Here is a 26008-nt window from a genome sequence, read left to right as displayed (position 1 = left end):
GTATTCATACTTAGCTTGCTTCTGTGAGCAGGTCTTCCAACACACGACGTGCTTTCTTGATGTCTGGAGCTTCGTCTTCCCAATATGTGAGAGCTTCCAGTGTACCATCAAAATGGTCTTTTAGTCCGACCCGGCGATCTATCCCCGGTACGTCGAGATTGCCGCTTCGCATCGCAGCAATTACAATTAGTGAGCTAGTAACCAGAGCTCTGAGGTCAAACCAAATCCCATGATGGCGATGTCGAAGGCACCTGGCTTCAAGGATCTTCACAGTGCAGTTCAAGCCAGACTTGACTAACGCTGAAATTGTAGCCAACTCCTCGTTGGTAAAGGATGAGCTTTGAGTCCCTCCAGCTCTGTGGCCAGCACCAATGGGATGATGAATGCCAAAATATAAGAAGGGTTGGTATAACCACAGGCGAATTTCTAATAGACGATTTGCGATTGCCCAGCTCAGCTCGAGAGATATAGAGTCTTGCGTATCGGGAAAGCCATTCCTCGTTTGGCCGGGGCTTGCGTTATCCTCGTAGTAACGCATTGCCGGGGGTAGATTGGCGGACCATGCATTTATCTGGGATTCGAACTCCAACGCCAGGGGAATTAGAGGTTTGATACTCGACCACATGCAGGGTCCCCTTCGGTAAAAAGCGTTTAGTACGCGATTGCCAATTCGTCTCAGTGCCACTTCCGTCAGGTAGTAGTACCAGCTTTGGTCTTCATCGAATAGCTGCAGGATGTGGTTTCGCACTTCGAACGATGTCTGGGCTTGGTTTAAGTGGCTCCCATTTGCTAATCTGGAAGAGTTCCAGGGAGCCGACCACCCAGTTCCCTGCGATCCCCCTTCCGGATAGTCCTCTGAGAGGTTCGGGGGGGTCGGAAACAAGTCCGGGTATTCGTACTCGGCGATCGCAGACTGTGGCAATGGCAATTCGACGCGGATCTCAACTTCTGATTTGAAACATGACCAGTAGAGGCTTTGTTCCATGTGGCGGGACACAAAGGTCCCTCGCTGTACTGGTTCATCTGTCGAAAGGTCGTCATCAATTCTCAACCCATCGATCATCCTCAGCCGGAGACGGTAGAAAGTTGACGCTTGGTAGAAGTGGTTCCAAGCGGCCAGTGGGCGGAAGGTGTACATCAGATAGACTGGAACAGCGATCAGTTTTCGTCCACAGGGGCACCGGAAAAAAAAAATAAAAATAAAATAAATTAGATTAAGAAAGAAAGGAAGAGACAAGCTGCAAGTTTGATCCACATACCCCCAGCAAAGAAATGGCACTGAGCGCCTAAAACCGAATACCGCAAAAGGCCGATCCTTCGGCAGGCCATGACAAAAAAGGTCTCGCCTTCTTTCAACCCCGAGGCAGACGTGGACTTCGGGATGGATTGGCATGCCGCTGGACCTTTTTGTAATGGGACTTTAATTGACGACGTAAAAGGCTGTGAAATACAGCCGAGAGCACAACTTACGGCAACAAGGCATGACTGAGCGTCCCACCCGAGTCCAAATTCCGCAGCCTGGCGGCCCGAACGAACTAGAGCCTCCAGGTTTAAGATAGGATTCTTGGTGTGTACATTCTGGATGAACTGATCGACCAAGGAAGGAATGCGCTCTTCATTGGTGGGATGGAACCCGTCAGGCACCACCCATGTCTCGATGGCAGAGTTCTCGGCCTCGCGGGATGATTGAAACAGAGTGGTGATGAGGGCGCTCTCACGAAACAGGCCGCGGAAGATGGGCCAGGTGAGAACGGTGTCAGCACTGCCACGACAGGATGGAATCTGTAGATAATCCTTGTATGGCTCGGCATCGTCAACGGGGAGCTCCAAGGGCCTTTCCAGCGGTCGGCGAGCCGAATTCCCGCCTGAGACTGGGGTGCCTAGAATCCAATCAGTACAAGGGCGTAGGAGTCCAGGAGATACTTGAGAAAACTAACTGCTCGAAAAGAGAAACGACTGGATATTGTCAATGGTCTGTGTCAATGTATCAAGTCGCTCGATCACCTTCCCCAGCTCCCTATTCCTGGTTTCATCAATATCGGCGTCGGAAAGCAGGGTCGATCATGTTTACTCTTTAGTATAGTCCCCGCGCTCTATATAAGTACATTCCATGCCATTGTAGCGGCAAAATCCACATGTTGGCCGAGCATTGTCACAGCGGACCTTTCGTTTCCTACAGCTTTGGCATGCTGCCCGTCGGCGGTTCGTTTGTGGTCTGACAAAAGAACTAGTGTCGGTGGCGCCTCCACCGTGATCCTGCGATCTTTGAGGTGGAGAAGATTCAACAGGCACATCTATCTCCATGACCTTACTGGGGAGGGGCCTATAAAGATACAAGGATACGGAATAGTGCAAAACTTGAAGTTGGTTGAGACTTGATAGCGACAGGCAAAGGGAGAGAAAAAGCGACAAAAACGTTGGGTCACGGGTGTGTCCGAATTGCGCTTACTAAGAGCAGCCATCCAATCACAACGGGTCGAATATAGACGGTTTACAAGATTTATTGTTTAATGAATTCTCGTAAATAATACAATTAGAGCCTATGTCTTCACAAGAGGACTCTCCTAAGATGGAACTAGTAACAGAAGATGCTTCCTAAGGCACTACTCAGCGCCTGCTGTTTTACCACCATTGGCGTTGTATTAATCTCGGGGGTTGCTTTACTCTTGATTAATAACTAATTACCATGATTTCTCATGGCACAGGTACAGTTCAAGTATATGTTTCTATTGGATGGTGGTGATAGCGGGTTTTCTGTGAGAGAGGATCTTGATATGGCTGATATGGACAGTGAGGATGGGGTTGTGGGAGATGTGGCACCGCCGTCTTGAAGGAGCTGTTTGAGGATGGAAAGTCAGCCTGAGTAGGAGTTGGATCTGCTAGGAGCTTACAATATGGGGAAGTGGAAGAGAATAGGTAGGTATGCACACCTGGTAGTGGACCTGTCCCCAAGCCTTATTTTGAAAGTTGTACTGTTCAAGAGCTGGAAGAGACGCCGATGTTGATATTGGCGGTGTAAAGTACTAAAACTGAGAGAGTCAGTAATTTTGTCCATGTCAGGCGCGGTAAACGTACGTTCTTCAGTAAGAAGTCGACTTTCGCCTATAAGTTTGAATTAGAGCCACTTCACATTCCTTGATGAAGCTTGCTGTACACACTAGTAACATAAGAGATAACTTGTCGTCGACCATCTTGTTTATTTAGGATTCTCGGATTTGACTGCGAAAGTTAAGGCGCGGTTAGCAACAACTCTAGAGGATCGGTATTCTTCGTCCTTAATTACGTTGACTTACAGTCAGTCCTTTCTCTTCCAGTCGCTTCTTCTCTTGTCTCCAATCTTGCTTCAGATCTCTTTCTGTTTTGACTGTTAGCAAGCATAAGTCGTCGTAAAACTTTTCGTTCAGAGAGCAACATACAGACTATATGAAAGTCGATTAAGAAAATATAAGCTTATCCAGATACAAATATACGCGTTTCGAAGGCCCTCACATGCTAGGATTATTCGTAGTTAAGATCAGTCTTTGATTCAACTATCCCAAAATATCTTTTTTTTTCAACGAAATAACTCACTTTCTATAGGCATGGGGAAATATGACTTATTAGTGTTTTATCAAAAAGAGATACAGGCTGTCGGGGTCCCCTCACTCACTAAAACAGGAGAAGTTTAGAAGTCAGTATTTTAAATTAAGGACCTGATATATCAAAATCGCTACTTATATTTTTCTGGAAACAAGAGAGAAACATCGGTTAATACGATTCTCGCAACTTGGGATGGAGAGAATATGCTCACAGGCTAAAATGTTAGAGAACATTAGCCATTAAGTTCATACAGGAGCTCGCACGGGAAAATACTTACTCCCTGGTACCGTGAAGGACTTTATTAGTTCACGATATATAGCACGGATAATTTAAGTTGGAGTGACCTCACTTACATGCTACAAAATTGAAAAATAAGCCTTAGCGCTTGATACTCTGTTGTTGTACATTTAACACCAACTGAATACACTTACATTCTGTAATTAGATGAAGTAGAATTAGCAATATTTCGCTATACCTGTATTAGATCCGCTTAAGCGTTGAGATTACTTACGCACTTTTAAGTCGGAGATCAATGTCAGTTATTCACTTTGCGAAAGGATAGCTAGGTAAAGAAGCCACTTACAATCTTTCCAGCGACAAAAAGATATAAGAACTGTCATCGATCTATAATAGACCTTATTCCATTTACAGAGATTACTCAAACTATCAGAGATAAAGTGAATAAGCTCAAATCAAGTACTCGGGGAAAAATTAAGAGAACTTACAGACTGGAAAAATTGATATTGGTCAGCTCTTCACAAAGAAAATATTTTTTTGACACTTCACTTACTTCCTATTGTAGTTGAAAAATTAATGTCTGTTTTATGGCGATAAACATGTATTTATTTGGAAGGACTTTACTTACGTTTTAAAGGATTAGAGTAGTATCTTAGTATTCTTCTATGTGGATGACATAGTCTTTGCGTACCAAAAGGGCTGCAAGAATCAAGAAATACTAGACCAAATTGTTAATCAGCTCCAAAACCAGTACAAGATGACTGGCGGAGATAAACTGCAGTGGTACAGAGATAACCCGGAATCAGGGGAAAAGAATTATATGACTAAGTCAATCGTGGTATATAGCGAAGATTGCTAACCTTGTTGATTCAAAAACCCCAGACGACACTCCAACGACCAGAGATGAGCTACTTGCCAATTCCGAACGAACAACGCGCCAAAGCATTCAGAGATATCAGGGAAAAAAAAGGGTTCCTTAATGTACGCAGCAGTCACCACAAGACCAGACATAGTCTTTGCAGTATCCAGATTGTCCCGCTCCTCACCAATCCAAGCGACAAACACCATGCTGCGGCTGACCACGTCCTTCTGTACCTTAAACGAACGAAAATACAGTTGTTGGGAGGAGTAGTCCGATAGAGGGCCATAGATGTCGTTTTTGGTGAAAGCCTGAGTGGCCGCAACGCTCCCGTACCAAGTATCGAAGCAATATTGGGCCTACTCTGACAACATTGCCTCGCCGTATAACTGTTCAGGATGACTCCAGTATTGCAAAGCTATTGCAAGATCTCAAGGATCATGGGATTTCAATGATGCCTTTTGAACACATCGGCCTCTAGCGTCTTCAACAGCTATAGCCCGATTGCCAAGCTGCTTGCAGGTTACAAACTCTGTTGTTCAACCCAAGATCGGTCATTATATGAGCGGCATATCCTTAGCTATCAGTGGCGATGTATTCTTCTTTACCACATGTTCCTTGATGCTAACGTGTGCATCGGATTATGACAAGGTTACCTCCATACCAGCCATGACTCGAAAGTCATTTCCTCGCAACAGCTGGAAATTATTATGACCCGACTGAAGAATGTCATCATGCAACTGATTGGTAATCTCCACAGGCCTGTCAGTAAGATTAGCTGCTTGAGTAATGTTGATATGGAGCAGATATGGAAGTGGAACCATCGGCTTCTAGAAAGCATGGATATTCTAGTGCATGACATCGTTGCCCAGCAAGGGCGAAGCCAACCCAAAGCGGAGGCTGTGTGTGCATGGGACGCAAGCTTTACATACAAAATGCTGGACATCCTGGCTTCTTAACTTGCCCACCACTTCAAACGACTTGGAGCTATTCCTGAGCACGGGCTGCCAGTGCCATTATGCTTTCAGATTTCATCCTGGACCGCGGTTTCTATTCTAGGTGTCATGAAGGCAGGCGGATCGTTCGTTCTGCTGGATGTGTCTGAGCCGCAAGACAGATTGAAGAACGTCGTTTTGCACGTTAAAGCTGAATACATTCTGGCGTCAGCCCGCCATGCAGAGCTGGCTGCTAACTTTGGCTTTAAAGCTGTACTAGCGTCACCTGATGCCATTTGGCCTCTAAAGCAGCTAGCTGCTCCTGTTCCACTCCAAACGGACCCTCCGTTTTATGTGGTATTCACTTCTGGTAGCGCCGGCAAGCCCAGTGTTGTTGTGACCCATCGCAACTTCGCTTCCGGCATGCACTATCGATGGAATACCATGTACATACCGTCTATGCAGGTGCTAGGCTTTTCTTCATATAGCTTCGACACCAGCATGGAATCGAATCTGGGCCCTCTCATGCTCGGTGGTTTTGACTGGATTGCCTCCGATGAGCTATGCATGAATAATCTAGTTGGGGCTATTAGTACTACCAGGTCTAATGCTATCATAATAGCACCTTCGTCAGCAGCGCTAATTTCTCCAGAGACTGTTCTGTCGTTGAGACAGTTGCATCTCGGTGGGGAGAAACTGACAGCTGCTAATATAGAAACTTGGGCTGAGCGGCTCAGGCGTGTCGTTGGGTACCGGCCGAATGTGCGGTTACCGCTACGGGCAGATTGTTATTGGAATGACGCTGCAGGAGAACATTGGATCTGCTTTTGGAGTTGGTTGATCCGGCGAACCATGATTGACTGGTCCCACTAGAGACTGTTGCAGAGCTTTTGCTTGAGGGTCACATGGTGGGTCGGGGGTATGTCAACGATCCGGAAAAGAAGGCCGCTGCATTTATTGAAAACCCACCTTGGCTCCTAGCAGGTGGGGGTAGATATCCGGGTCGGCGGGGGCGACTTTACAAAACGGGAGACCTGGCTTGTTGTGGTACTGATGGTACACCCATAATGATTGGGCAGAAAGACACACAGGTCAAAATACACAGACAACGAGTTGAACTGGAAGAGATGAATATTATGTACACCGAGCTATTCGTGACCTCACCGGTGCCGGAACCAGCGCTGTAGCTGATTCTATTTCCCCCAAATCGGAACTAGCTGAGTCTAGCTTGGTGGTCTTCATTGAGCTAGAAATGGTAGTATCACAGAAAGGCTATGTTGTAGATTATGGAAGGGACATGGCACAGGGATTGAGCGAGGCGCTGCGACAAGCCCTTCCACGGTATATGTTTTCCCTCTGCGTACATACCTAGATGGAAGTTACCAATTATGCCATCTAGAAAACTTAACCGCGAGCAATTGGGCGTTGAAGGGGAGCACTCCTCGCTAAAGGAGTGGGCTGCTTTTCGGGACCTGGCTTTACTTAGCTTGACTGTTGATAGGAGGACAGTCTCTACAACCACGGAGATCAAACTTCCGAGGATTTGGGCAGATATCCTTGGAATACCATTAGGGGAAGTAAAGGCCGACCACAGCTTCTTTGCACTTGGCGGTAATTCGATCAGTGCCTTGAAGTCGGTAGAGCTCGCAAGATGTCGTGGGGTTTTATTCCGCACTGCAGATGTTTTTGGGCATCCCATCCTTTGTGATCTGGCTTCGCGTATCCCAATTTTGGAGCTCTTGCCTTCAAATTCTCATAGCCTATCATCTATGTCTCTACAACATTTGATGAGCTCAAACCTAACTTTAATTCAAAGCTACAACGCAGGTATTCCACTTGCTATGATTTATAATGGAGGAGGAATGACATATGCATACTATTGCATGGGTCCTCTCAACCGCCGTTTATACGGAATACATTGTCCGGGCCTTGATTCGAGAAAGTCCTTGGATGGCGGAATAACAAGCTTGGGGCGCTTCTATGCAGACCATATCAAGAAATACTTGGCACCAGGTCCGGTTATACTTGGAGGGCATTACTTTGAAAACCTAGCCAAACATTGACAGGGCTGCCGAGACGGCGATAACAACACTAATCTTAATCGAACCCTTGTGGAAAAAAGCATGCTCCATTCAAGTAATATGATGAAAGAGTATTTGCCCCCGACCCTTGGAGACTTATTCCAGGAACTTGACTCCGACAAACCTGATGTCGGCTGGCAACGTCTAGGTGAACCGAATCATCACATAGAGAAGACCCGGATACTTGATATGTTTCCTATATTTCTCCTGCGTGCTAGCTCAACGAAAGTTTCTAGTGACAAATCCGATGAGAAGACTAGTTCCTTCTTCGACGAGACACTCGGCTGGGAGCACTATCGACACGGTCTTATCAGTGAAGCTATTGTGATTTCTGCTGAGCGTTATTCTATGTTCTCGGCTAACGCAGTAGGTGTCAAATTATTAGTCTACTTATTTTGCGGAACCCGTTAATTTCTGACTGCTGGATTCCCTATCAGATCGCCGAGACTACCAATCGTATTCGGCAATTTTGTGATAAGATTGATCCAGGCGATGCATGAGAAGCTGAACGAACGTCTTATTCTAGTACACAAGCATGCTTCAACAAAATTTTCCAAGTTCAAGCAACTATTTCGCGCAACTATAGTAAATATCACGTGTTATAAACATCATATGATAAATCTATGTATAGTATTTAATCATGTGATCAGCCTTTTAAGAAACAGTTGTATACAAGTAAACACCCTTCATTAAGCAACTCCTCATATTAAACAAGTTAGCAACCTAGGACCGTTCAAAAATTACTTGCTTAATATGAGGGTTGAATGTACTAAAAGCTCTAGCGCGTACATTCTAGGTCAAAAGTCTGGTGACACCCGAAAAAATCGAATAATTACAACAAGTTCAAAATTAAAATACTCCTCCACCACAACTCTTATAGATCCTTAATTTAAATATTATTTACAAAATTAATACTTTGCTTACCACCCATGAGCTCGATGCACAGCTCGAATCCTACGAGGCATGAACTTAATCAAACTGTCGATTACCTCCTAGAGAACCTTATCCCATGCGTGACAGATAGCATCATGAAATTTGGTCCAATCCACTTGAGATCTTCCATCTAGAAAGAGGATAGGATAAAGTTTAATAAGCTTCTTTTTTAGCAGGTTCCATACATGCTCTATAGGGTTTAAATCGGGAGAATAAGCAGGCTATTCCATAACCCAAATTCCATAAACTTCAAACCATTCCTGTGCCTTCGAAGATGTATGGATTTTAGCATTGTCTTGCTGAAATATTCGACCAGGTTCATAGACTGGAAGAAGGCCTTCTTCTAGGCATTCTATATAGGAATTGGTGGAATATAGCCGCCTCGAGGTGATGATTTATCCCGTCTTATAATAATTAAATTTAATCGGCCACCATGCCATATAGCGCCCCATATCATTTGTGAAATATCCTTTTTATAATTATAAAGATTCACAAGATCCTGCCTATAGGCCTCTTTTTGATGTCGAAAGACAAATTAAATGGTATTATTAGGCTTTCGTTGGACTAAACATTCGTCAGAATAGAAGATTTCATTCCACCCAGTAAAATTAAGCCACGTACGAGAAAATTCATATCGATTTTTGGCTGTCTTCTTAGTCAAGGAAATTCTCTTCTTGCTTTTCCATTTCTTAAGGTTATATTTCCTTAGAATTCGCTGTATTGTTGACTTAGAGGCCAAACTATTGGGGCTGGCAATTAGAGTCCTATAGCTCATATCAGGCCTCCGGCGAGCCATTTGATAGATATAGCGCTTGGATGCTTCACTAAGCTTGCTAGGTCTCCCCTTTCTAGGTAAGGAACTGGTGGTCTGGTGGTGTAGATAGCGATCGCGTGTGCGGTATACTGTTTGACGACTGACCCCAAACTACTTAGCCATTTGAGTAGGCGATTGCTTAGTCTGAAGGCCATATAAAATAGCAGAACGCGTTTTATTTGAAAGCTCTTGATTAAGCCTTCTATTCCCACTAATTTCAGTGCCAAAGGTCCTCATATTGGTGGTGTGGTGGGTGGTTGAAAAATTAACAACTTTTTGACCCGTCGCGCGGGAGGGGGAGTGTAACCAGACTTTTGACACGCTATGTACTAACATTATGGCTGAGATATTAGGGTCCTAAAAACACGATTAGTATGGCAAAAGTGGTGTCCGGCTGGCTTACATGTCCGACTGACTGGCTTACCAGTTACGTCAAAATACATGCTTACTTTGATCGGAGATTTTCCGCTAATGTTCCTATAGAAAGGGAAACCTTCGCGCAATGATGCCTTGATATCACGTCACAAACCCTGCACGAATTACCCATATGGAGACGTTGACTGGCTTTCATACATGTGGCTATGCAAGCGGTGGCTTAAAATTTGCGACCGACTATCGGATTAACAAACAGCACTCTCCTTATCTCCTATTGCATAATGGGATCCGCCAAATAGCCCGACCCCCTGACGCTCGCTGAAACGTGCTCTGGCTAGTACGAAATACACGTCATGTGCACGATTGAAAGATTTCAAGGGTCATGATAATAACCTGTATCTTAGGTGGTTACCTAACGTGCGGGGTTCACACCCCCGAATACTTCAACACTTTTCCTGTATCCCAGAGAGAGCGAGTAAACCATCCAAGGAAGTATTGTAGTTATCGTGCTCTGGGATATCAATGATATATCGTTCCCTATATTAGGTAACTGATTGCATGCAGCTGTTCAAAGAGCTTACTGCTTTCTTTCCCCTTGAGTCACATTCACATCAGGTACATACCCGCCCCCAAATGTCTGGCCCCCAGACACCCCCAGACATTTGCGGGCGGGTACTATCGCACATCACGTACATACTACGATTTACGAAGGGCCAGGTGGCAACGCTAAGTATCCCTGCTGTAGCACCCAGTGAAGCGCCAACTGTAAAGTGCTCAATCCTCAATCCTCATAGGCTCCTCCCTATAGGCTCTCTCCATTACTCTACCACTTCATCATACCACTACACCACACCAAGCTGGACGCCGGTGCCAGGGTGGTCAAACTGGTTTGACTGGTGCAGGGTCTCATTTCCGTCCGACATATATCACAAACCACCTCATTAGAACCCCAGAAGCCTTAGGAATTCATAAAATTATCACCCCACAATGTCCTTCTCAACCCTCCCTTCGAACGCCAGCCTCGTCAACATTGGCACTCACTCCCTCGCCCTCTACACCCACGGCCCAGAACGCAGCAGCTCCAAAGATCCCGTCGTCCTATTTGTCTCGGGCGTGGCAAGCTCCAGTCTCAACTGGGCGGCTGTGGTGCGGCTGCTTCCTCCCTCGCTGCGAAGCTACACTTACGACCGTTCCGGCTACCGCAACTCCGAGCTCTCCCCGCTCAAGCCCACGGCCGAGAACATTGCTCTGGAGCTCTTCCATCTGATCGAAAAAGCTCCCATTTCGAACCCTCTGATCATCGTGGGGCACTCCTGGGCCGGCGTGCTCATAAACGAGTTCATCGCCCTTACGGGAAATGGCCCGCACATCGCTGGCCTGGTGCTCGTCGACGCCAACCACGAGACCGCGCCACAGGTACTGAACGTAAATGATCCAGTTCTCCTGGCCATTGCTGAGGGTGTCGAACCATACTCTGGCATGGGCATGGAGTCGGAGCATAAGTTGACGCAGGAAGAGTGGGATATGTTTAGGAACGACGAATCGACGGAGAAGGCCAAGCTGATTGGGCAGAAGGAGGATTTTGAGTACGCGCCAAGTTTTGAGACGCTGCGGAAGAAGGAGCTTGGTAAAAAGCAGCCACTCGTTGGAGATAAACCGGTTTATGTAATTGGGGGCATGCGGAGTAGGGATTGGACTGGGTTGTACAAGGCGGGCGTTGAGAAAGGGAATGGAACCGAGGAGCAGAGGAGCCATGTTAGAGAGTTGATCAGGACGGCTGATGAGAAGAGTGAGGGTCTTATGAAGGAATTTCTGAAACTCTCTACGAAGAGCAAGCTTGTATTTGCCCACGAGAGTGGACACTTTGTCCAGTTAACTCAGCCGGATATTGTTGTTAATGGAGTGAAATGGGTTTTAGATAACTTACAAACATCTTCTTAGGTGTGGAAACTCAATGGGAAATGATTCATATTAACATGTATTATCCAAATCCAGGGAATAACTCTGTGCCACATGTATGTGAACAACGCTGGGAGCGAAGCTACATCAGATACTGGGCTGTGAAATCAAAAACGGCTTGGAGAGTTATGACATGCAGTTCTTGAACAACTCAGAATGCCAAGCAATGCCTGTAACTCCAAGTTTCACAAGGCCAGAGAAACAGCTTATTTTTTGCTGCCTCATAATTTATTCCTGCCGCTCTCAAGTGCTGAACTTGTGACACTGAGTTGCAGCTCTGCTGGGACTTCTTTCCACTCCTGTCCCGCTTCCTTTCAAGCTGCTTTGTGCTTCTTTGCAGCTTTCTTTATGGCAGGCATTGGCCTGTCTCCATTTCTCCTCGCCCCTCTCACGGCATGTATCTACTTATACTACTCATCTCGTCTCTGGCTTGGATGTCCCTCACCATCTCTCACTTTATCTCGCCATGCATTATTGCACCGTCTGGTAGTACTCCTTCCTCTCTTGATGATTGTCTTCCGGTACATGCTTCCCAGAACCAGGGCGCAAGTTGGTGAAGTCCTGGGCACAGACACGAGCTCGGAACGATTTATTCGTGCGTTCGTGGTTGAAAGTCGGGAGGACCACTTCGCCAACTGCACTTCGCCAACTGCACAGCAAGCCGAAAAAAGGGGAATGATGCAGGAGACGGCCATTTTGCGCTCCACTATCTAATGGTAGCCACCGCAAAACAGGGCCAAAGTCTGCATACAGCCAAGGTCATGATACTGATTGCCAACCGGCTGTTGGAGAAGCGGGACCAGCGGTTGTGCAGCAGGAAGAAAGTCCTCGTCTGCCAAACCATTCTTTAGCCCCGTATCTACCCCCGCTACAGAGCTGTTATGGCTACTGGGGGGGGCTGTTTGTGACGGCTGTGGAGTAAGGCGGACCCTTTGCGGTGACGAAGGGCTGGAAGTAGAGGAATGTCGAGGACGGTGGCGGCTGGCACTTCTGTAGGGCAGCGGTTAGTAGGTGTTCCTTGTTTAGTACGGTGTGAATATGTACAGAAGCACAGGACGTACACGACTGGTACGGTACCTCAAGTCTGTTCGTACGGAATCCTACTAAGTGGTAGTGGTTGACAGGTTTTGCAGCGGTTGCAGTAGATTACGGATGATGTCTAGTTGGCAAGTAAGAAGTCTGGCGACTGGCGGATTAAGCGAGGAAGCTCCTCTAGACAAGATACACCTCAAGGAGCTGTGTAACAACCAAAGTAGCAGATGATATTAATTGGCCGTTTCTATTGTCTTTTAAGTGCACATGAATTCCCATGGAGTAAGAAGGTACAAATTCGACTCTCATCATGCAAAGCTTTTCCTCTTTCCCTGCTGTTGTAATAGTCCCGTAGCAAAGTCGGCGATAGCATCACAGATGGTACTTCAACTACTACGAGTAGCGCACGTCGGATGATTACAAGTGGAAGGCTATCGTCAACATGCCCATCTGGGTCACGTGGAGATGTTTCGACGACAGTAAGGTCCAGTTTGAGGCTCGGGGGGGGGGGGGGGGAGACTAACTGAATATATTATGTTGCAACCGTTCCACTATAAACACAGGCCATACTCTCTAACTACGTGTGTTTGGATATAAGATATCTCTTTAATTTCATACAAGGCCCGAATGAAATTATTCAATCAAGTTTATTGCCCTAAACACTATTCTATAATCCTATATTGCGATGTGCCCTGCTATCTCACAAAATTTCTCCTCTCACCGGCTCCAGTTTCTCCCAAATGAGCTCGAATGTATTTAGACACTCTTGTGGCAAAGGACCCTGGCTGATGCTCTCGATATTCGACTTGATCTGCGTGAGAGAACTGGCTCCGAGGATGATTCCATTATTCGTATCCAGTGAAGAGTGGTAATACGCCCACCGCAGCGCAGCATCAATAGTTGTGATTCCAAGAGTGCCTGTCGTTTCCTCTAACTCTTTGAGTGCGTTGTGCAATGATTCCTGGTTGTAAAGATTCTGCATGAATTTGTTCATGGGACCCTCGCCGTCGAAGCGTGTGCCTTCTGGGTTGCCATTTGTGAGTTTTCCGGACAAAAACCCAGAGGCCAGAACTCTGGTGTATATCAGTATTGCTCAGCATATTGAGTGAAGGACAACATACCGGAATGCGTTGTAGGCAATACCGTATTTCTTCAGGATTGGGAGGAGCTTCTTTTCCATGCCTCGATTAACGGCACTGTAGTCGCCCTGGTAGATAGTGGGCTTGACATAGCCGTTGGCCTCGCAGATGTCGAGGAATTCCTGCAGCAAGTCTGGTTGGAAGTTGGAGACACCGAGCTAGAAGTATTAGCTGTGTTCAAGCAACCTTTTCAGGGATAGTACATTTTTAAACTTGCCAGTCTTGTGCAAACTGTCCAGAGTCTCTGCCTGATCTTTCAACGGAGTTTCTGGGTCTGGCCAGTGAATGTGGAGAGTGTTGACCTGCATGATAAATAGCAGTACAGATCAGTGAATATTAGGATCTTACCTGCTCAACACCCATGCGCTGCAGACTGGTGTTGATGGACTTTTCAATCGCAGACTTTTCTAACTCACCACGGTGATCTGGAGTCAACGCAAGAACTTGTCGATAGAAAAGCCCTGAGAGGCAGCCTTGGTCTCACCCAGCAGTTCCTCCGAGCGCCCAGGCGAAGTGGGAGGGTATCTGCCTGCGGTGTCGAGGTGGGTGATGTTGTTCTCTTTGAGATAGTTGAGAACTTCCTGGGCATCTTCAGGATTAACAAAGTTCATACCAAATGAGGCAGCGCCGAAAATGAGCCTAGGGACACCCATATTGCTGTTTGAGAGCAGTTGGAAAAGAAAGAGATAGATAAAATAAAGGAACGAGGGGCGATAAATAAGAGCAAATAAGGGCTAAGACCGGAAGAAAAGCTTCCGGCGCATTTCGCAATATGTAATCCTGGTCGAAAAGTTGCATTTTCACTCGCCTTGAATCCATCGTATTACTAACCTGTATATTTTCTTCCTTTCCACTCTTCAACTTTATTGGTCCTTATCTGTTTAAAGCAATAGATTAATGTATCTTCTGGTTGCAGTACGTTCCTTGAATCCCTTTGGGGCCTTGTTTGGAAAAGATAAAAATAGTTCTACTATTCTTGCCTTTTCCCACAGGCTTTGCAAGCTTGATTAGTCTGTTTGACCTCCTGGTTACCAAGGCTATTAAAAGCCTGTTTAATTAATCTGCAGCTACCAAGACTATCACTACGCTTGTGCTCCTGTATGGCTTTAACTCCATGGTGCAAGATTCTGTTCCGGGCTTCCGATCTCTTCGGCTTTAGCATTAAAAGTAGGAACAAATAACCCTTTAGCAAACTTGTTGCTTTGGTTTATCAAATTGGCATTTAAACCTTTCCGGAAGTCTAACGCTGCCAGTCGGAATGTAAGTCTATTTTTATCAATATACTTTTATTTTATTATTTGGTAAGAGGTTGCCTACGTAGGATTTATAGACCTTATAAGTTAGCAGTTAAAAAATTACTAATCAAATTGCTTGTTAATGCCGCAACTGTAATCTTTACACCTGTGGCCTTTTGCACGGCTTATTCCCAGTTGTTTATCCAAGTGAGAGCATCCTGAGGCTTTGTAAGAGGCTTAATACCTTTCCAGTATGCCTCGCAGGCAAGATTCATTTATCCCAACACTTTGCTGTAGGTTGTTATACCACTCCCGCATGGTATCGGCTGGTTTGCAGCGGTGTTTATAAACTTAAGAAGAGACAGTCTTCTGCATCCATTCCCGTAGTTTATTTAACTCAGTTTGCTGTCTGGTGTAGATATCAAGACGTGTCTTGTATCTTGTCCATGTAAATTGCTAATCAGCCACAGATACAGATATTGCAGATTGTGATCGAGTAGTTCTGGCTGGTGGAGGATCGTTTTCCTTGAGTTCTTCTGGCTCAGGAAGCTCCTCCTTGTTTCCGGTAATAATATCGCATATATTTCTTGCCTCTAGCTACTCCTTCAAACTGAGCATTCCATTCCTCCCAGTTGTCCTGAGTCTTTAAGAGAATGGTGTTCTGCGTGGACATTTTCGTTTAACTAGAGAAAAGGTCTTAATCAGTGGATCGGTGGGGCGTGTGGGACTAGGCTGGCCCTTGGGAGGGGATTTTCCCTTGGGATTTCCCTCCCGAATGGGACCGGGACGGGAACGGGACGGGAAACGGGAACGAGCTTATAGATGGGAAGGGAGTGGGAATATCCCGATTCCTGGGAAAATCCCATGGGAATTTCCCTTATTTTAATCACGTGATAATTAACTACTTGATATTACGTTACATAGTAATATTTTATATTTCTATGCTATAAAACTTTTTAGACTATACCCTATTAGGAAGTGGGAGGGATTCGGGATCTTAGGTTAAGAAATAGGACGGGAAACGGGACGTGATTTTTAAGATAAGAGGAAATGGGAATATCCCTTCCCGAATCCCATATAATGGGAATCCCTTCCCAAATAGCCTGGCATGGGAAGGGAATCAAAATTTAATTCCCATTGGGAATATGGGACGGGACTTGAACCCTTTCGGGATCCCGAATCCCTCCCAACGGTCAGCCTAGTGGGACAAGGGTCAGCGACTAAGACTCTTAATTGTTAGACATACAGTTAGTCCCGAAGACGAAATAGGGTACGATTGGTGAAGAGGTCTTATTTGAATGAATTGAGTTGGTTGGACTCTTCTTGATTATATTAATGCTTATAATGATTATTCTGATGGTTGTTCTCGATTATGTTCTTTCGCTTGTTGATGGCCTTTTTGACCTATTCTTAATCATATAATTTTTGCCACGTATAGCCATATTATTTGACAGTATCTGAGATAATTTTACGTGAATGCTTTCATATTGCCAGAAATAACTGAGTTATTTGTTGCAACCTCTAGTGGGCCAGCAAAGAAGTACGCAAACCCAACACCATTAAGCAAGTTCTTCAATAGTGGGTTTGATGCACCGTTCCATTCGTTGTACCACAAACAGGAGAATGTCTCCAGAATACAAGGCGCAGCACCACCCATAGTGCCTGAAACTGCAAATATGTCAGGATACATGCAATATATAAGCATTCTGACTTGACGTGGCGATATCCGGCCGGCTGAAAGAGGTCTCCAGGGTTTGTTGATCTTGTCCTCCGAGATGGCAGAGGCAGAGCGCTGATTATGGAGAGTGAAAAGAAACAGATTGCTACATGACCAGAGGAACATTTCAGGTAAAGAAGCCAAAATCTGGCTGAAAGACAAAGAGGCGCCCATGCCGAATTCAGACGCCACAGAGGTATTCAATGCCCCAAATAAAAGCCCCAGGCAAATGATATCCTTGATGTTATCGCAGACAAATAGATGGGCAGTGTATGCATGATAGCATGATGATGATATGAAAGACGCCATGGTTGTAGATATGATGGAAGTCACGCCCAGGCTGTCAAAGAGAATAGGAAAACTGTAGTAGTGCCTCTTAGCAAGCCGTCGTGTGCCAGTGTCCACGACCTTGACTGCCTTTATTCATCCAGAGCCGCAATCGACTCAGTGTGGAATGACGCCAGCTCAAAGGCTACTTTCGGATTTCAGGCAACCAACAAATCCTACACGTACTAACTGACAAGGAGGTAATCCTTTAAAGGTGGATCTACATGACAGGCGTGAATCCTTCAAACATGGAGTTGTATGACAGGTGGATGGTTCCATGACAGGCCAGGAACCACCCATGTCTCCGCACTATCTTCGTTTTCGAAACCCACTGGCATTTTGCTTGCATTGTCAGAGCCAAGATATATATCTTCACCCATTTGTTTTAATTGATGTGTCTTTGGATAGTCGAATGTGAGTAGTTCAGAAGCAATAGCTGTGTCAGGACCCATGACGAGAGACCAACACACCTCAACGTCGGCCTTGAAATTAAAACTCAAAACTCGACTTGAGGCTTTAAATACTGGCCCCATGTACGCAGCACACACAGGACCCCACCTAAATGTCTGCATCTCACGGCACAATCCCCTGCAGCTTCGCAAGCACAAACAACAGATTCGCGTCGAATTGCTGGATTCACAACCCGTTTAGTCCGTGTTGAGCCGGCCGGGAGGGGCCTCCGAGTATTCAAATGTTGCATGCATGAGGCCAAGATGCATGGGGCCGAATTCGGCCGTGATTGGGATTCTGGGACTGCGTGAACTCGAGACCGAAAACAATTGGCCCAAAAACAAGACTGCTATACTATCATTGAATCAATTTAGAGGTCTTGTGAGCTAATGAGAATTGGTAGTTATACTGCCCAAAAGTCTCCCACATGCAGGTTAGCATCCAATTTCTACACAAATAACAGAGGTTCCAAAATTGCAAGGCTCTAATTGCCACCCGCTAAGTAAAGCTACTTAATTCTACTCTCGAGCATAATAATACATTGTAACTTACGACACTGGAATACCCTTAGTTAGCACCGAGACCTCCCCGTCAATATTTCAGGCTACTTTTACACTAATAACTTATTATCAGGTTATTGGCCTTGTCAATCTTCATATTCTAACTTAAAATCCTACGATCTCAAGGCTAATATAAGCTTCCCTTAAGCCGTAGGTACTCTAGGTTTAGTACGCTAAGTTTAAACCTATCTATACTTCAATACAGTCCTCCATTCTCCAGTTCCGAGCTTATCCTCTAGTACTGATACGGTAATATGTCTGTAGCAAAGCCCGTAATAATTATCTTGGTCCTCGGTTTCATGTTGACTAGCGGTTAAAAATTAGAGTGGGGCAGAAGCTGGTAGTTTAAAATAGTACTATAACAATCTCACACGTGCTAAACTGCATTGAGGGGGCCGGTCGATCCAGTACTTTTGGGCGGGGTAGAACTGGCATTTGTGGAGCTAATTATAGCATTTCCATGTACTACTCTTATTAGGTGGTATTAATAAAATCTGTTTCTTTGTTCACTATTATAATACTGGGAGGTAATTCAATTAGTACCAATACATATGTATCTCCCGCCCACGGGTCTTTCTTTTCTTTTTAATAAGTTACTTGCTACGCTCGCATCTTAATTTTTTTATATTCTCGTCCAATCTTTCACCAGGTCTGCGCACAGTACAAAATGGCTGCTGTATATGACTTTGTCGTTATTGGCGGCGGTACGGCTGGCCTAGTGGTTGCTTCTCGACTCAGCGAGGACCCCACCACCTCCGTCCTGGTTCTCGAAGCAGGCGCCGACTTAACAGCAGATCCTCGCGTAAACATTCCCATCTTTTATGCCGCACTACTTGGATCCGACGCCGATTGGAAATTCCACTCTTCCCCTCAGGTAAGGACCGTCTCTGTCTCGATAAAGGGTGTGGGCTTACTCATTGCTTTTACAGCCGGGCCTCAATGGCAGAGTGCTTGGCCTCAACCAGGGCAAGGCACTCGGAGGATCCAGTTCATTAAATGCACACGTCTTTGTTCCTCCTTTCAAGGGAGTTGTTGACTCATGGGAGGCACTCGGTAACCCCGGATGGAATTGGTCCATGTTAAAGGACTATTTCTCCAAGGCCTACAGCAGTCCGACTGTAGCACAGGATGCCAAAGAAGGTCTGGCAATTGAGGACTGGCCTGAATTGAACGAAGCGAAAGGTCCGATCCAAACTTCTTTTGGCAACAAGACGCACCCTATTCGCAAGGCATGGGCCGAACTGTTCCGCAGCAGAGGGCAATACAACGCCGGGGATCCGTTCATCCACAGCTCTGTAGGCTCATTCAGTTGCCTTGCTAGCATCGACTCGGAGGGCAAGAGAAGCAACTCCGCCTCGGCCTACTATAAGCCTGTTGAGCTTCGACAGAATCTTCACGTTCTTACGAACTCATTTGTCGAGAGAGTCCTGCTTGACGAAAGCAAGCCTCCCAGATCTATTGGAGTCCAGTACAGTCTCGATGGTGCCTCAAAGACTGTTCAGGCAAGGAGCGAAGTTATACTTGCCGCTGGCGCTTTTCAATCTCCCAAAATCCTCCAACTTTCTGGAGTTGGTGGAGCAGAACTTCTTGAGAAGCATGGCATCGATATAGTCATGAACCTTCCTGGAGTTGGGCAGAATCTTCAGGGTATGTGAACAGCCTCCAATCTGGCACATTCAAAACCTTTGTGTTGTTGATCTTAATTTGGCTCTCAAATAACGTGAAACCATCTCCCTTTTTGACGCATACTCGCTTTGGGACGGATTTAAACTAACATCTACTTTTTCTAGATCATATGATATCGTACACCGCATTTCAAGCAAAGGCTGAACTTGAAACTAAGGACTCTCTGGTCAGACAAGAGCCCGAAGCCCTCTGCCAGGCAATGCAGGAATACACTGCCACGCAGTCTGGGCCCCTAGCTTCACTCGGGGTTCACACCTATGCCTATTTGCCTCTTCCTTCACCGGACAGAAGTGCTCTCCAGGCATTATTTACAAACCACGTCCCCGAAAACTCACAAGAGCACAGGGCGACACGAGCCTATTACGACATTGCGAAGACCACGGTTCTTGATTCCAAGCAACCATCAGCTGCGTACCTGTCCGCCTTAGGGCAGACGAATTATGCCAAAGACCTTAATGATGAGACTATCCCAGCTGCTTCGCCGGGAAAGTTCGTCACGCTTGGAGTAATGCTCTCTCAACCGCTTTCCCGCGGAAGCGTTCATATGTGAGTGAATTTTTTGTTTTCTTCTTCCCTGCTAGAGATTGTGAGAGGTTCTTTACTCCTGACTCTTCACATGCGTCCCCCCCCCCGGCCCCCCCCCAACAAACCGTATATTCACCAAATCTGACAAATAGAACTCAAGTACCTCCATCAATCCTGAAACCCCTCCAATCATTGATCCTGGTTACCTGTCGAATCCTCTCGATCTGGAAGTCATAGCACGGCACTTGCTCGGTATCAAGAACTTAGCAGAGTCACCTCAGCTTGGGGAGCTGCTCGAACAGCCACTGAAGTTCCGTGACCCAGCTGCAGACTTCCAGGGAGACTTAGATGCTACAAAGAAGTATGCTCGGGAGAATTTAGTCTCCATGTGGCACTTTGCGGGGACCTGTTCCATGCTGCCTCGCGAGAGAGACGGAGTGGTGGATTCCAATTTAAGGGTCTATGGTATCGAAGGACTGAGGGTTGTGGATGCGAGTGCTATCCCGCTTGTAAGCACGGCGAATCTGCAAGCCACTGTGTACGCATTCGCGGAAAGAGCAGCGGACCTCATCAAGCAGGACTGGAAGAGCGAGTAAATAAGGCGTTAGAGAATGTCCACACACACACATTAGGTTAATTGGAAAAGAGGTGAGAATGGGGAGACCGCCTAATCACCCAGGATTCTCACCCTCCGTCGCGCAATTCGCGGGTGATCAGTCGCGCTCCAAACGTTTCTTCCTCTTCGTAGAATCTTCCTACAGTGCAATTATTCCCTTCGATGGGCCAATACGAATATCGGTATTGCTAGGCGAGAGGTAACCTGTGAGGTCTAGAAGCGCAGCCCGAGGCTGCCAGTAAGCTGACTAAAGAAACTGTCAAATAATATGGCCTTCGGTGGACCAGAATCATGTGACTAGATAGGGTAAAACCTCCGCGGAGCACACAACGAAAACAACAGAATAATCAACATAATCAAGAAGAGCCCAACCAGCTCAATTCATTCAAATAAGACCTTTTTACCAATCGTACTCTATTTCTTCTTCGGGATTAGCCGTATATCTGACAGAAACTTGTGCGTTGCTGACGTATAGCGTACTTGATCACCTGACGCACGAAAATTGATTCTACACCGATATTTTGAACATCTTTAAACCTCAATATCTTCATCATTATGGCACCTATTGATGAGGCAATTGCAGAGTTAAACTCCCTGAAGCTTGGAGATAGACCTACTCACTTTTATTGCGAAAAAGCGTGGAATTCATAGGTCAACGCTATCAAGAAGATTCCGCGGCGTTCAGCATTCCAAACATGAGTTTGCTTAATGATCGGCAAGCGAAAGTGCTTATTTCTACGCACTAAAAGCACTAAAGCGTCCTAACCAGTAAGCATGCATGGCATGGTGCCATGGCAGCGTGCCTTTCCATAAGCGGGCTGCGTTGGTAAGCAGTGGCAATCCTTGTGCAGGATTGCCAAGTAAAGACGTTACAGCTCCTCTGTGACGCACCGTTCTGCATATTTCGCACATTAAAAGGGCATTCCATCCATTGGTTGGAGGCAATGAGCTTGATGGGACTTGCCTCCGACACGAATAGTACGATCAATACACTTCGGCCAGAGTTGAGAGTAAGCTGCTATCTAAACCGTCGTATATAACTACTAATATCCTTAGAGGATAAACGATAAACTGACTTGAATTGAAGCACATCCAAATGATCGACAATACCCCGCTCCAAACACATTGTTCTGGACTCGCGTCCTCTCCTACAAACCGTAGTGTCTTATGGGATTATATCATGTCCCTAGAACAATGGAGTGCCGAGCTGCAATCTTCTGAGTCTTCCAATTTGATTTCCTCAGTAGCATTCTCACCAGACGGCCGAAGGATCGTGTCAGGCTCCCCGGATAAGACCATCAAGCTCTGGGATGCCCAAGCCGGCTCACTGCTGCGAACCCTCCAGGGCCATTTTGGTCCAGTTTCATCAGTGGCCTTCTCACCGGATGGCCAGAGGATTGTGTCGGGATCTGGTGATGAGACCATCAAGCTGTGGGATGTCTAGCTAGCTCCGGCTCGGAGCTGCGAACCCTCTAAGGCTATTCTAATTCGGTAGCAAATGCGTCAACCGCAGATTATACTGCTAATCCACATTCGGTCTATGCAAATTTTCGTTCCAGAGGCGTACGGATCACAGCGCTGCTTGCCATAGAGTTCGTACTTTTGTTTCACTTTCATTATTTCTTATCTTTGTCCGACAGCCAGACTGTTACTATATATTTGGGTCAGATAGCTAAGTAGTGAGGAGAATCAGAACGCTTGGTTGGTTACATGGCGTAAACGAATTGGGCGTCGAGTCGATACCCTGTTCTCATTAGTACGTTTCTGTACCCTCCGATTGAGTTGCTGAGTTACAGGATCAGATCTCCCTATGTGCCTTCTATGGAAAAAAGGCCCTGTGATAGCTGTGCCTCTCATAAGTTTCTAGCCACTTCAATCGGTGGTGGGTAGCCATTCACCAGAAGGCGACAGCCAGTTCAGATGGCGTAACACGAGGTGCAAGGTCTAGTTTTATGCAGTTTCGTACCGTAGGTACCAAGCCAACTCGCAGTCACTCTACGATTTCCTTTACCAAGTTAGTGCTGCACATGGGCAAACTAGAAAGATGAAACACCCGGGCGCCAGTTTTGAATACTTGAGATAAAGTCGTGGCAGCAACGCAGAAGGCAGAAAGCAGAAAGCCGCTACGTCCCAAGTCCTCTACACAGCAACCCGTTCCCTTAGTCTGATCTATCCTCTCATCCAGAAAATGTATTTGACGTTCATCGACTCTCTAAAGAAGATCGTCCTACCAATCAAGGGGGGATCCGATCCAGCGCAATTCCTAGTTGACCGTCTCCCACCCCCGAGATTGCGGGCAATGGGTTAGAGCTTCGATAGTAATGGTCTCTATTTTGTAACCATCGAGTTGCTTTATAAAGTCGATAAAGCGCAATATTTTCAAGGAACCTTTCCAACATAGAGAAAGATGTGTAACACGTTTTCGCATCCAGTCTTCCAGAGATCACTTGAATTGACGTGTCGTACTTTCCGTATTCACGCTGCCCATGGAGGTGTCAATACCGACTGCGTCGTGTCGAGACTGCTATTACATCTATGGAAGCTGACGGCATTTTGACGGAGGACAGCTACAATCGTCGGTATATCTATTTGTCGGAGAGTGGTGCTGTACATATAAATACAGCAGTAGAAGTTCTTCAATGCCCTCATATAGCAGCTTGTCATTGAACCGTCGATAAGGTGTCTGATCCGCCCGCGGCTACCCTTCATCGTTACAGCAGCGGTGTCTCGTCGTACCTGTACACACTTTGTCTATGCACTATCAATGAGAAATGCGAAAATCGGAGTTGTTCGTCCTGCTAAAATGAAAGTGCCATTTTCCATCATATAATGGACGCATGACTGGGTTCCTCTTTCATTTCATAGGTAATTCATCAATCTCCAGTTGAATGCTTTGGCAATCCGATTCAGTCATCTCCTCGTTGGCCGTGTGGCTTACCAAGGACCGCATTTTGACTCGATTGGTGACGCCCTCCAGACTTGTGGGCGTTTCCTCCGTTGGCTGCCGCTTGCTCGAGGCCGTCCACCGTCCACAGTATCTGACTGGTCATCTTTCGTATGATTGCGACGCCAACCTGTTCAGAGTTAAGTGGAGATATACTCAGACTTGGTCGGGAGGAGGAAGAAGACGATGCATACCAACGATGGATACCGTACCATATCGAAGGCGGTTACTGATTGAATCCGGATCAGTTGATAGGACCGAATTGCTCCATAAGCTGGGTTAGGGCTGTTGATCTACATGTCGCACCTGGAGAATATAAAGAAGTTTCAAAGTAGTCATATCAACAAGGTTCTAGAGCGTCACTGTGCAATATGCTAATCTGCAAATTAGCCAATGATGAATAAATTCTTAACTATCAAGGGACCCTGGTTATTATAGAGGTTAATTCACAGTAGAAGGGATTGGAATATCAATCTTGCTGCTGTCCTCCCAGCCTTGACGATAAGAGTCAAAATGTCGAGCAGCCACAGGTCGAGACTTTCTCACCTGAAGCTTGATATTTCGTTCCTTGATATAACGATCTGCAATCTGTTCGGACATGGCACGGAACCGGACCAGCTGCATCTCAGAGGCCCACGGAGAAGCCGAGGACTCCTCGTCCTTGATAGCCGTACCTGAAGGCTCAGGCTTTCCCGGATGTTGAAGCACATTGTCCATATTCAAGCTGTCAGGTTGTTCACGTTTGATCAATTTCTTCAAATTGTCTTCCACATCCCCTGTTAGATCTATCACATCGACATCACGTTCGTTGAAATCGGCTCTTCCACCCCCGTCTCCGACCTGCCCAACCTCGTCGACATCCATGCAGTCTGAGGGGTATATAGTGACCGGTTCAGGGTCACCCTCCGCGAAATCATCCTCGTCGACTCCGAACGGCGCTGGCCTTCGAATACGATCAAGTTCCTTCTTTTGCTGTCTTTCTTTTTCTCGATCGCTGGCAGCAATCATGTCCAGTTCCTTTCGCCGAACCTCAACCAGCTCTCTCTTCTTGGTCCGATACGCCATATTCACCAGTCCATCCGCAAGGCCAATGCGATAACTGAAAGTTGGCGTCCCTCCCTTGTACGCACTTGCCCATTGGAGCGTCTTGTTATGCACCGCTTCGAAGGCCCCTGCTGCCGTGACTGTGTTTGCCGCAATGCCAAAAAACGACCACTCAATGGAGGTTCGCCTATCCATTGAATAGCATTTGCAATCGTAAAGGATACACATTGCACTGGCTAATTTGTTGACAAACGTCTCCCTTATGGCTCGCTTGGTGCGATCGATGGCGTTGTGGATGGAAACCACGCTCCGACCGCCATACTGCGCTTTGTCCGCGACGTTGTCATCGGCCATCAGATCTGCATGCGTGACGTTGTACTGGGCCATCAGCCTCTGGGCCAGGAACAGAGCGGCTTTTGCTTCTCCTTCATTTGCGGTTGCGTGTCTGGCACGACTCAGACATTTTTGAATTTTGTCGAGGATCCCTTGGTCGATATTGTTATTGGTTTTCTTGGGGTTCACTTCGGCATATCTGATCACGGTTGCCTTTTGAATGGAAGCTCTGGGTCGTTGTCGACCACTTGACGTGTGGGTTGAGGGGTTAGATTCCATTATCTTCGGGAGTTCAGATACTGATGGGACTGAGGATCGGAAACTGGGAGCAGGCTCAAGAAGTGAGTGGGTGAGAGGGGCTGGGTGTTTTTGAGAGCACATTGCTCCCCTCATTTATATTGGGGCTGGTATTATGCAGCTGCGCCGCAATTCATTTTAGGTGGACTCCTGATAGCCAATAGTTATGGCCCAGAGGCTAAAATTAAATTAATTAAGTGACAGAATCGAAGCCTTCGAGATGACCACAAATATAGCAGCTCGCTGCTCCAACGCACCGCGGTCAAGAACGATATAGAACATCGTTTAACTGCCCGAAATACGGAGAAGTACTGGATAACTGGTCCTCGAA

The 26008-nt window shown here is 46.3% G+C and overlaps 8 protein-coding genes across 8 annotated transcripts; 5 read left to right on the top strand and 3 right to left on the bottom strand.

Annotated features, from left to right (window-relative positions):
* Positions 1–10: 10 nt before the first annotated feature.
* ATNIH1004_009492 (fungal specific transcription factor domain-containing protein) lies at positions 11–3191 on the bottom strand (the record flags this gene model as incomplete). Its single annotated transcript, XM_033574084.1, has 6 exons — positions 11–1146; positions 1260–1880; positions 1938–1956; positions 2931–3023; positions 3076–3102; positions 3159–3191. The coding sequence occupies 6 exons, from the start codon at positions 3189–3191 to the stop codon at positions 11–13; spliced, it is 1929 nt and encodes a 642-aa protein (XP_033422102.1).
* A 2548-nt stretch (positions 3192–5739) lies between these two features.
* On the top strand, positions 5740–6797 carry ATNIH1004_009491 (uncharacterized protein; the record flags this gene model as incomplete). Its single annotated transcript, XM_033574083.1, has 3 exons — positions 5740–6267; positions 6326–6446; positions 6484–6797. The coding sequence occupies 3 exons, from the start codon at positions 5740–5742 to the stop codon at positions 6795–6797; spliced, it is 963 nt and encodes a 320-aa protein (XP_033422101.1).
* A 957-nt stretch (positions 6798–7754) lies between these two features.
* On the top strand, positions 7755–8191 carry ATNIH1004_009490 (uncharacterized protein; the record flags this gene model as incomplete). The annotated part of the gene is made up of 2 exons (XM_033574082.1): positions 7755–8057; positions 8129–8191. The coding sequence occupies 2 exons, from the start codon at positions 7755–7757 to the stop codon at positions 8189–8191; spliced, it is 366 nt and encodes a 121-aa protein (XP_033422100.1).
* Positions 8192–10800: 2609 nt separating this feature from the next.
* Positions 10801–11754, top strand: ATNIH1004_009489 (alpha/beta fold hydrolase; the record flags this gene model as incomplete). Its single annotated transcript, XM_033574081.1, has 1 exon — positions 10801–11754. One exon carries the CDS (start codon positions 10801–10803, stop codon positions 11752–11754), a length of 954 nt encoding a protein of 317 aa, XP_033422099.1.
* A 728-nt stretch (positions 11755–12482) lies between these two features.
* On the bottom strand, positions 12483–14596 carry ATNIH1004_009488 (uncharacterized protein; the record flags this gene model as incomplete). Its single annotated transcript, XM_033574080.1, has 7 exons — positions 12483–12640; positions 12702–12762; positions 13526–13877; positions 13926–14101; positions 14147–14245; positions 14292–14368; positions 14428–14596. 7 exons carry the CDS (start codon positions 14594–14596, stop codon positions 12483–12485), a joined length of 1092 nt encoding a protein of 363 aa, XP_033422098.1.
* Positions 14597–18899: 4303 nt separating this feature from the next.
* Positions 18900–21039, top strand: ATNIH1004_009487 (GMC family oxidoreductase; the record flags this gene model as incomplete). The annotated part of the gene is made up of 4 exons (XM_033574079.1): positions 18900–19106; positions 19162–19879; positions 20023–20423; positions 20596–21039. The coding sequence occupies 4 exons, from the start codon at positions 18900–18902 to the stop codon at positions 21037–21039; spliced, it is 1770 nt and encodes a 589-aa protein (XP_033422097.1).
* Positions 21040–22003: 964 nt separating this feature from the next.
* On the top strand, positions 22004–22503 carry ATNIH1004_009486 (WD40 repeat domain-containing protein; the record flags this gene model as incomplete). Its single annotated transcript, XM_033574078.1, has 2 exons — positions 22004–22069; positions 22147–22503. The coding sequence occupies 2 exons, from the start codon at positions 22004–22006 to the stop codon at positions 22501–22503; spliced, it is 423 nt and encodes a 140-aa protein (XP_033422096.1).
* A 1941-nt stretch (positions 22504–24444) lies between these two features.
* On the bottom strand, positions 24445–25659 carry ATNIH1004_009485 (DUF2786 domain-containing protein; the record flags this gene model as incomplete). The annotated part of the gene is made up of 1 exon (XM_033574077.1): positions 24445–25659. One exon carries the CDS (start codon positions 25657–25659, stop codon positions 24445–24447), a length of 1215 nt encoding a protein of 404 aa, XP_033422095.1.
* Between the last annotated feature and the right edge of the window lie 349 nt (positions 25660–26008).

Source organism: Aspergillus tanneri (genome assembly GCF_003426965.1).
Source record: "Aspergillus tanneri strain NIH1004 chromosome Unknown AapTan_5_pilon_pilon_pilon, whole genome shotgun sequence".
Taxonomy (NCBI): Eukaryota; Fungi; Ascomycota; class Eurotiomycetes; order Eurotiales; family Aspergillaceae; genus Aspergillus; species Aspergillus tanneri.
This window is presented reverse-complemented; position numbering and strand designations above follow the sequence as displayed.